This window comes from Nuphar pumila, chromosome 4 (assembly GCF_984573655.1).
Source record: "Nuphar pumila chromosome 4, dmNupPumi1.hap1.1, whole genome shotgun sequence".
In the NCBI taxonomy this organism is placed as follows: domain Eukaryota; kingdom Viridiplantae; phylum Streptophyta; class Magnoliopsida; order Nymphaeales; family Nymphaeaceae; genus Nuphar; species Nuphar pumila.
Window position 1 is genome coordinate 128930434 of NC_143252.1, and position 10488 is coordinate 128940921.

General features: G+C 44.2%; 1 protein-coding gene across 1 annotated transcript; it reads left to right on the forward strand.

Moving 5' to 3' along the window:
* Positions 1-1548: 1548 nt before the first annotated feature.
* On the forward strand, positions 1549-10285 carry LOC149841018 (ABC transporter B family member 19-like). Its single transcript, XM_090004633.1, has 10 exons — positions 1549-1794; positions 1902-1956; positions 3981-4156; positions 4271-4471; positions 5005-5264; positions 5381-5697; positions 5790-6013; positions 6207-7029; positions 7131-7372; positions 8971-10285. The coding sequence occupies exons 1-10, from the start codon at positions 1549-1551 to the stop codon at positions 10186-10188; spliced, it is 3762 nt and encodes a 1253-aa protein (XP_089860759.1). The 3' UTR covers positions 10189-10285.
* The last annotated feature ends 203 nt before the right edge of the window (positions 10286-10488 follow it).

The window sequence follows — 10488 nt, forward strand, 5'->3', positions numbered from 1 at the left end:
AATGCAGGGTCAAAATATGAATCAGACCACACAAAGGTATATATGAATTAGTTTCGGATTCGACCTGTATCCAAACTGTTTGCAACCGAGAACAGATCATGTTCAAGAGTCCGAATCAGGTGCAATGACATGGCACAAAATTTGTGCATTAAGCACCTGATTGCCCTCCGGGTCTTGTCCCTTACAACTGACAGGCCTGTCCTCAAGATGGAGTATTTAATGCCCATATAACCTCATCTTTTCATCACGTTCAAAGGGACCTTGGACAGAAAACTGTACGGATGCTGCTAATCATCAAAATAAATGGCATCCAATTTGCCGCTCGTCTAGAAAGTGAATGGCTGGGACTAGGGGTGTCAACAGGTCGGGTTTGGTTCGGACCCAGGTGATATTAGACTTAGAACCTAGTTTTTTAGTATGATATCGGATCCAGCCTAATCGATTCTACTATATGAAAAATTATACCCAGACCCGATAAAAACTACATGAACTAAAACTATATTTTTTTATCATTTTTACATTGAAAAATTGCAGGTCTTAATCAAAACTCGAGTGGAGTCTGGGTCTGGTATAAAATTTCACAAACTATACCCGGGTTCATGTATTAATCAGATCTTCGGGTCTAGACTCGAGTCTTAGTCTTGTCTTATTATTTATCACCGTAGTTGGATCCTTTATGGTTTGGTTTGGGTCTGGGTAAACTCGACCCATTGACACCCTGCTAACTAGGACATCTTTTCTTGACAACTTTTAAGTGCAGTTCATCCTAAGAATGAACGGCAACAAAGGCAACTTGAACAGTTTTCTGTCCATAACCCCTTAGATCTGATCTGCTCTCACAACCCGAACAGGAACAGGATAGAGACGGGGAAAGAGGAGACCATACTCTTGTAAGAGAGGCATAGCCGGAAGGTGGGGCCCACGGAAACATAAGAGAGCACGAGTAGGGAGGAGAGGAATGAGAGAGAGAGAGATGGGGGCTCGGATACCGATGCAAACAGACTGAAAAAAACAGGTCGCTCTAGTCATAGCCTGCGCCTGTCCAAGATTCCTTCTAACCGCGGTCACGACTAAGGGTTAACAACGGTGATCTATTCATGGTTAGTTTAACCACACAGGGAAGAGGGAAAGACTCCCCAAGCATTAAATAGCGCAGGGTGCAAGGGTTGTGTTTGTGTAGTAGAGAAGACCCAAAGAAAGGTGGTGAACGAGGAAGAAAGTATCAGTTTTTTTACCATAGTGGCGTAACCTTGAAGTGTTTCCTTCCGGCAGTCTCGCTCCCTCATTCCTTCTTCTTCTTCTTCACACACACACACACACACACACAGAGAGAGAGAGAGAGAGAGAGAGAGAGAGAGAGAGAGAGAGAGAGAGAGAGAGAGAGAGAGAGAGAGAGAGCTGGCCTAGATCCGAGCTCTCGAGACAAATGCCGACGGAACGGATCGGGTTGCCAATCCTGTAACCAATCTCCTCATCCTTCATAGAGTGGTGGTTCAGAGAAGTGACGAGGGATCTTTCGCTCGTGGGCAACGGTTCGATTCGGATCGGATGGCGGATGCGGCGGAGCCCAAGGCGGTGGCGGAGGCGGAGAAGAAGAAGAATCAGAGCGTGGCCTTCTACAAGCTCTTCGCCTTCGCGGACGGCCTCGACATGCTGCTCATGGCTCTCGGGTCGCTCGGCGCCGTCATTCACGGCTCCGCCATGCCCGTCTTCTTCCTCTTCTTCGGCGACCTCGTCAACGGCTTCGGAAAGAACCAGCGCGACCCCTTCAAGATGACCCAAGAGGTCTCCAAGGTACTACCTCCTCCTCCATCTCCCGATCCCTCCAGAAAAAAAAACCTGCCGAAAAGTGCCATTGATTTTTCTTTCTTTCTCGATTTCTTTTGTTTCGATGAATGCAGTACGCTCTCTATTTCGTCTATCTCGGACTCGTCGTTTGCGCCTCTTCTTATGCGGGTAGGCATTTTTCTCTCCCTCTTTTTCTTTATTCTCCTTCTCCCTCTTTCCTTTTCTTACTGAGTTCCATCTCTTTCATTTTTTGAAGTGTGCTGATGGCTGAGGAATTTTGTCTTTTTTTTTTCTATAATTTGTTTTTGATTTTTTTTGGTTTTGAATAATGCCGGATCATCGACCATTTTTTCTGTTTTCTCTTACGTTTTCTTCTCCTCCATCTATTTTGGCGCACTTTTACTTGATATAAATATTCTTGTTAAAAAACGGATTTTAACTCATATTTCTGTTTCTTCTTTTTCATTTTTTTTAGATAAATTATTTATTGGAGTTTTGTCATTTTCATCTATGAAAAGACCAATCTTTTAATGTCTATCTTTTCCTTTTTTTAACTTCGTTTATGTTTTATTCGTGATTAAGGGATCTTTTGTTTACTTGTTTTGATCAGAGTTGGAATCTTTTAATGAGTTTTTCATTCTTTTCTTCGTTTTCATTTCCTTGAGTATGGTGGTGTGATCCCGGTTAACTAAAAATACAAAAGAAAGTTTCTGCATGTATGTATATATTGACATACAGAGAGAGCGAGAGAGGACACATGTATAGCTGAGGTCATGCACTCAGCAGCAGGGCCGGCTGGCCTCTTTGAGATTTGAGGCCACCGCCCAGAGCCTCAAATGATAACGCTTATATTTCACATGCTGTGAGGGCCTCCAATGAAACATGGCACATGCTTGGGGATTCATCTCATGATGAGGACCTCCAATGAAAAATGCCTAAGGCCTCAACTTTTCTTGAGCCGCAGCTCAGCAGTTTCCGATAATGGTGATGCCGGAAAACATTGTCAACAACTCTCCTGTCAATATCTGGCCTTGCTTTTACCGGAAATCGGCGTTTGTTTCTCTTTTAGTATTACTGATAATCTTTTTCTTTTTTACTCTCTCCACCTCTTTGTTATTTCGATTTTATCATCAGAGGCTGGAGCTTTTCTCCCTTCTTCGACGAGCATCGTTTCCGACCCTTCTCTTCTTTCTTTTCTTCTATGCTCTGCATCCCTTCTATTTTCGTCAAAGCCGTAGTCGTTGCTGTTAACTAGCGCAGTTATTGTTCTCTCTCTCCATAAGTATTAACTGAAGAGACTCATCGTCCTTCTTCTATTTTAGAAAAGAAGAGACTCATTGATCTTTGAGTTTTTTTGTTAGGGTGCACTAACGATAACTTTTTTACTGTCAACTTAAATAATGTATAGCTATTGTCTAACGAGAGACTCATGGCAGTGGATTGGGGAAAACGGGGCCCGTCCCGTCTAACTCCGTTTCCATCGAGGATGGAAGACATGAAACGGGATGGCGGCTGGAATTGAAAGAGATGGAGGCAGGGATGGATTTATGCTTTTTTCAGCTCCGTTCCTATCTCCGCCTTGCCCCACCCTGTTCCTGATCCTTCTTTAGGGATGACAATGGATCGAGAAAAAATGTGGTTCGGTCCTGCCTCGTCTCGTTTGGATAGGGGATGGAGGACATGAAACGAAGATGGGACTCCTTTACTCTTCTCTTTGTTTGATAATAACAGGAAAAAAATAAATAAAAAGAAAACCATCTCATCTTTTTGTGGTTTCTCATTTTCGGTCGGAAAATAAAAAAATTTGAGGGATGGGACTTGTTTTCATTATTTTGACCGATCTTTTGTACTTTGCTTTTTTCGCTTGAACGACTACGGTATGACCATCTCTCTCTCCCATTTCGGCGCTTTGGGATGTGTGGTTTTTTCAAATGACCATCTAATCCTTGATGTCGACGCTTCCTTCTTCTTTTTTTTCTCGCTTATTTTGGGGTCTCCTCTGAGAAACGCCGTGACGATGACGGTCGTGCTTTTCGAAACATAAACGACCACCCTTGAGCCCCAACTCTGAACTCGGCCATCTCCTCAATTCCAATGTCAAGAAATGGGAAGAAAAAAAAAAGATGGTGGAAATCTTGTACAGGCTGTGCTTTCATACTTTTGTCTGATTTTTGCTTTTCTTTTTTTTAAAGAAATTGCGTGTTGGATGTACACCGGGGAGAGGCAAGCAAGCAGGCTGAGGAGAAAGTATCTTGAGGCTGTGCTGAAGCAGGACGTTGGGTTCTTCGACACGGATGCAAGAACCGGAGACATTGTCTTCACCGTTTCCACGGACACCCTCCTCGTTCAAGATGCCATTAGTGAGAAGGTGCTCGATTGGGTGGTTCTTGAGATAACACTTGATGGATTTCTTGAAGTTGTTTGTCTTTCGTTTGATGGTTCTCTCTCATCTTGGTTTGGTTGGTGGGTGCTTGCTTGTTAGGTTGGTAATTTCATACACTACCTCTCGACCTTTCTTGCGGGTTTAGTGGTCGGCTTTGTGTCGGCATGGAGGCTTGCCCTTTTGAGCGTTGCGGTCATCCCGGGCATTGCATTCGCAGGAGGGTTATATGCGTATACTCTCACTGGCCTGACTTCCAAGAGCCAGGAATCCTACGCAACTGCTGGCACTATTGCAGAGCAGGTGAAATCCTCATCTCATCGTTATTCCCCATTTACTCCCTTTTCCCTTTTTAAGATCCCTCGGCATATGGGATTGCTTGGTGCTCTATAAAATTTGGAAGGACGGAGCTTTTTCCTTTTATTAGACAAAAGTTGGTTTTGGCTTTTTATGGTGATTTGCTCAAAAATATAACAGGCGGGTAGCTAAATTTTTATGACATCGTGTTTGTCTGTAAAAGTTTTAGCATGGTAATTTTTCTCTACTATGTTCTTTTTTCAACTTGGCACTAGTTATACATACGTAGGTAAGTTAAATCTGGTCTTCGTATTATCTGCTGGGTTTCAGCTTGGTCAATAATTTTTATATTATGGTGTTAGGTTTTTTTATTTGATTAACCTGATCATGTATATGCGGTACTGGAACTTTTATGTTTCCCCAGTTATGTGGTACAAGTTTTCTGATCAATACTATGTAGGCTTCATTCTAAGATAAACAATGGTTGAAAATAAATCTAGTTCTGAACATCTCGTAACATTTGAGTTCAATTTTTACAGGCCATTGCACAAGTTCGGACAGTGTATTCCTTTGTAGGAGAAAGCAGGGCTCTGAATGCGTACTCAGAAGCCATACAGAATACATTGAAGCTTGGATACAAGGCTGGGATGGCAAAAGGATTGGGTATTGGATGCACCTATGGAATAGCATGCATGTCATGGGCTCTGGTCTTCTGGTACGCCGGAGTTTTCATCAGAAATGGGGTGACTGATGGTGGTAAAGCATTCACAGCCATATTTTCGGCCATTGTTGGAGGAATGTAAGGATGGGAGCTTCTTGCAGACAAAAAGTTTTTGGAACCGGCTTTCTTTCTTTGATTAACAACCAAGTAAACTTTAACCGTTTCATTAACATGCTGTGCGACAATTTTTGCAGGAGTTTAGGCCAGTCCTTCTCAAACCTTGGCGCCTTTAGCAAGGGAAAGGTTGCTGGATATAAACTGATGGAGATAATCCAGCAGAAACCCTGTATTGTTCAGGACACTGCTAAAGGAAGCACTTTGAGCCAGGTAGAAGGCAATATAGAGTTCAAAGATGTCACTTTCAGCTATCCATCGCGTCCGGATGTCCTCATATTTAGAGGGTTCTCCATCATAATCCCTGCCGGTAAAACAGTTGCTGTAGTTGGTGGTAGTGGATCTGGAAAGAGTACTGTGGTCGCCCTAATAGAGAGATTCTATGATCCTAACCAGGGTAATTGGAATGATAATTTCTTGCAAACCGATATTTTTATGCCAGTCAGCTCTCTAACTAATAGTAGTCAATGTATTTACACTTGTTCACAGGACAAGTTTTGCTGGATAATGTGGATATCAAAACCCTGCAACTAAGGTGGCTAAGGGAGCAAATTGGTCTAGTAAACCAGGAACCAGCACTTTTTGCCACCACCATACTAGAAAACATACTGTATGGCAAGCCAGATGCTACAATGGAAGAAGTTGAAGCTGCTGCCACTGCTGCAAATGCACATAGCTTTATCACTTTGCTTCCCAATGGATACAATACACAGGTACATAAAAGGGTGCCACAGATTCTTCTGCAATGATTCATCTTCTTCTTTGTCTTAGTATATTTCAGCTGCTAGATTGAAATCAGCAACACTAAAACCTCCCAAGTCATTCACTTGGTTATATTGCTTGGAAAGTATACTCCCCCTGCTTCGTTCATGTAGCTGCAGTGACATACTGAACTTTTATTATTAGGTTGGAGAACGTGGAATTCAATTATCTGGGGGCCAAAAACAGCGAGTGGCCATTGCTAGGGCGATGCTTAAGAACCCCAAGATCCTCCTACTTGATGAAGCAACCAGCGCCCTCGATGCAGGGTCGGAGAGCATTGTCCAAGAGGCCCTTGACAGACTGATGGTCGGCAGGACCACAGTTGTGGTTGCTCACCGTCTCTCTACCATTAGGAATGTTGATATCATTGCTGTCCTTCAGCAGGGTCAAATTGTGGAGCAGGGAAATCACGAGGAGCTTCTTTCCAAGGGCAGCTCTGGTGCATATGCGTCACTCATCCGCTTCCAAGAGATGGCTGGAAGTGGACATGTCCTTGCCCCGGCATTCTCACGGCACTCTCGTTCCTCCCGTCTCAGCCATTCCCTCTCCACCAAATCACTAAGCCTTCGCTCTGGTAGCCTGAGAAATTTGAGTTATCAGTACAGCACCGGAGCAGATGGAAGGATCGAAATGATATCAAATGCAGACACGAAAAATCCTGTTCCAGATGGTTACTTCTTCAGGCTTCTGAAGCTGAATATGCCAGAATGGCCATATGCCATATTGGGTGCAGCTGGTTCCGTGTTTTCTGGATTCATTGGGCCGACATTTGCGATTGTTATGGCCAACATGATTGAAGTTTTCTATTATCGGAATCCTGATGCAATGGAGTCGAAGACCAGAGAATTCGTGTTTATATACATTGGAGTGGGACTTTATGCAGTTGTTGCTTATCTAGTTCAGCATTACTTCTTCAGTATCATGGGAGAGAACCTGACCACCAGGGTCCGGAGAATGATGCTTGCAGGTCTATTTTTATTCCACAATACTCTTCTCGCTTCTGATGGAAAGAGATCGACAAGCACTGATATTTGAGCTTTGTGCTGTTCTTGTCTTCTATTAATGCAGCAATCCTGAGGAATGAAGTGGGATGGTTCGATGAAGAGGAGAATAACTCAAGCCAGGTCGCTGCTCATCTTTCGACGGATGCAACCAACGTGAAGTCTGCGATCTCAGAGAGGATCTCTGTGATACTTCAGAATATGACTTCCCTGCTCACCTCCTTCATCGTCGCGTTCATCATCGAATGGAGAGTCTCTCTGCTCATTCTTGCAACTTTTCCTCTTCTGGTGCTTGCCAATTTCGCCCAGGTACCAATCCCTGAACCCATTTACAATTCTTTTACATGGTGTGGAAACCATTAGCAAAATGGCAATTTTCTTGCCGGATTGGGGGGATGTACAGAGTGATCCGCCTCAAGCTGGGTTTCTGAGATTTTACAGCCACTGTATTTAGCTTTCTGGTCCTGCAATTCTCTCTGGCATCCATCATACACCACGTTCCTCTTAGACAGGTTGATGGTACAGTCAGTTTTTCAAGCCAGACTTGCATGGTAACTCGAAGGTATGCATAGAGGTGCAGAGGTTGTTGGGAAGCACGTTACAATTCCCACCATCCAAACATGCACAGGAGTTGCGACTCCAGATCAGTGCCTGATCCGGGTCGACCGCTTCTAAGTGCTACGTGGAGGAAATCAGTGGGCAAATAAAATAGTGCAGAGAAGGGTGTTGTCCAACATTTTCTCTTTTCTTTCGAGGCTTAAGAATAGAAAAAAAAAATGTTTCTTTTTACTTTCTTGCTTTGTTCCTTTGTTCCTGTCTGCTTGGATTCCCTTTGGTTAAGTGACGTTTTTAGCCTTTAGGCAGCACCTGCATTTGATGGTGATGGCTTAGAGTTGAGTTGGTAGCTTTCCCAAATGTGCGAATTGGAGGAAAGTACATGCAATAGTGTGGTTGGATGGATGGATGGATGTGTGCCTGTGCCCACTGGCTCTCTCACACGCCATTCTTTTTCTCAGTTTGCTTTGAATTATTTGGACGTCAAGGCAGTCCGGGTGACCATGTGAGGGGTTCAGTCAGTGTCTCTCTCCTCCCGTGACCATGCTTTGAATTTGTAGCATAACATGATCGTTTTCTTCGCTTTTCACCGTCATGTCATTGCCTGGTCCCATGTGCGTGGGGGCCACCCTGAGGCTTGTCCTGTGGCTGTCTTTGGCCTTATTACATATTTTACCCACATCTTTGTTCTCATTTTGCAAAGTTGTCCTCCTTTTCCCATGATAATACCTTTCCTGCACATGATATGTGCGGTGAGTGACCAAGACTAGGAGACATGTTTCTCTAAAAAAGTAAAACAAGTTCTTCTCACTGGTACATATTCCCTCCCATTTTTACCAATATTGTCCTTTTTTCCTTCTTGTTGTAACCTTTGAGGCTTTAGTCATGTTATGAAAGTGGACATGCTTGTTATTGGAATTACTCGAAATATGGCCTCGATATAATCATTATCGAGGCATTTTCTTGAGGACTGGTATCATGTCAAAAAAGAAAAAAAGATTGATGGCTTTATGTAATTCATGCTTCAACATTGAGTTGTTGATAATTGGATTTGCTCTCCACTAAATGTTTTAAGGTATCTTTTCTGTTGTTTAATATTGCACGGCGTTATTTTTCTTTGTTTTTTTAATTGGGTCTACTTTGTCGACACATTCACTCACGGGTCGAGCTGGTAACGTGAAAAAAATTGAAAAGGGATTTTAAGGTTTTTGGGTGAAATTGAAAACGTGATGCCAGGCTTTCCCTTTTCCTTTTAGGATCTTTAGTGTTTGCTTTGCAGGAGGGAAGGTAATGATAATTTCCAACTGGGTCTCTCTCTCTCTCTCTCTCATGCTCATGCCTTTCTGCTGCAGCAACTTTCACTCAAAGGCTTTGCTGGGGATACTGCCAAAGCCCATGCCAAAGCTAGCATGGTTGCAGGAGAGAGCGTGAGCAACATCCGAACTGTTGCTGCTTTCAATGCCCAAGACAAGATCCTTGCTCTCTTCCGCAATGAGCTCAGGCTGCCTCAAAGCCAAAGTCTCCAACGCAGCCAAATTTCTGGAATTCTCTTTGGCATTTCCCAGCTCTTCCTCTATGCTTCTGAGGCCCTCATTCTCTGGTACGGCGTCAAGCTGGTGCATCATGGCACCTCCACCTTCTCCAAGGTCATCAAGGTCTTTGTGGTGCTTGTTGTCACTGCCAATTCTGTTGCTGAGACCGTGAGTCTTGCCCCAGAGATCATCAAGGGTGGTGAGGCTGTCAGCTCGGTCTTTGCCATTCTCGACCGTCATACCAGGATTGATCCGGACGAGCCTGATGCTGAGTCTGTTGATGAAATAAGAGGTGAAATTGAGTTCAGGCATGTTGATTTTTCATACCCGTCTAGGCCGGATGTTATGATCTTTAAAGATCTTAATCTCCGTATTCGAGCTGGCCAGAGCCAAGCTCTTGTTGGTGCTAGTGGATCCGGCAAGAGCTCTGTGATCGCATTGATCGAGCGTTTCTATGATCCAACTGCCGGAAGAGTCCTAATTGATGGTAAAGACATTCGCCGGCTCAATCTTAAATCGTTGCATCAGAAGATCGGGCTGGTGCAGCAAGAACCTGCATTGTTCGCAGCTAGCATCCACGATAACATATGTTATGGCAAGGAGGGGGCAACCGAGTCCGAGGTGGTTGAAGCAGCAAAGGCAGCGAATGCTCATGGATTCATTAGCAGTCTGCCGGATGGATACAAGACTGCAGTCGGAGAAAGAGGCGTGCAGCTGTCTGGCGGGCAGAAGCAGAGGATTGCCATTGCGAGGGCGGTACTGAAGAATCCAGCGGTGTTACTCTTGGATGAGGCAACCAGCGCCCTAGATGCAGAGTCTGAGCATGTGCTGCAAGAGGCACTAGAGAGGCTGATGAAGGGGAGGACAACGGTGGTGGTGGCGCATCGGTTGTCTACGATAAGGGCCGTGGAGAGTATCGGGGTCATGCAGGACGGGAGGGTAGTGGAGCAGGGCAGCCATGCCGAGCTCATCTCTCGTCCTGACAGTGCTTACAACCGACTCCTCCACCTGCAGCACCAGCACCACCCTCATGCATGACAGTTTTGTGGGGTCTTTAGAATTTGTTATGCGGGCCTTGTCTCGTTTTAGGTTTTTTTCATCTTGTTGTATCCTCCTGCTTCGCTTTTCCTGTTTTAAGCTTGTAGATATGAGGGGGATCCTCTTATGGACTCGACTATGATTGGATATGATATCTTATATACATATGGTATAATATTATGTTCTATGGGAGGTTGTAGTTGTCTCTTTTGTTTGTGATGGTCGATTCTGACTCATCTTACCTGCATTAGCGAGTTGTGGCGTAATTCCGATAGGATTAAGTATATCATCGTCACTTGA

Bases quoted from the DNA above. Each gene is read 5' to 3' on its own strand.
- LOC149841018 (XM_090004633.1), top strand. From the start codon at position 1,549: ATGGCGGATGCGGCGGAGCCCAAGGCGGTGGCGGAGGCGGAGAAGAAG. The intron at 1,957-3,980 runs GTAGGCATTTTT...TTTTTTTTAAAG, and splicing joins TTGCGCCTCTTCTTATGCGG to AAATTGCGTGTTGGATGTAC. The intron at 7,030-7,130 runs GTCTATTTTTAT...CTATTAATGCAG, and splicing joins CCGGAGAATGATGCTTGCAG to CAATCCTGAGGAATGAAGTG.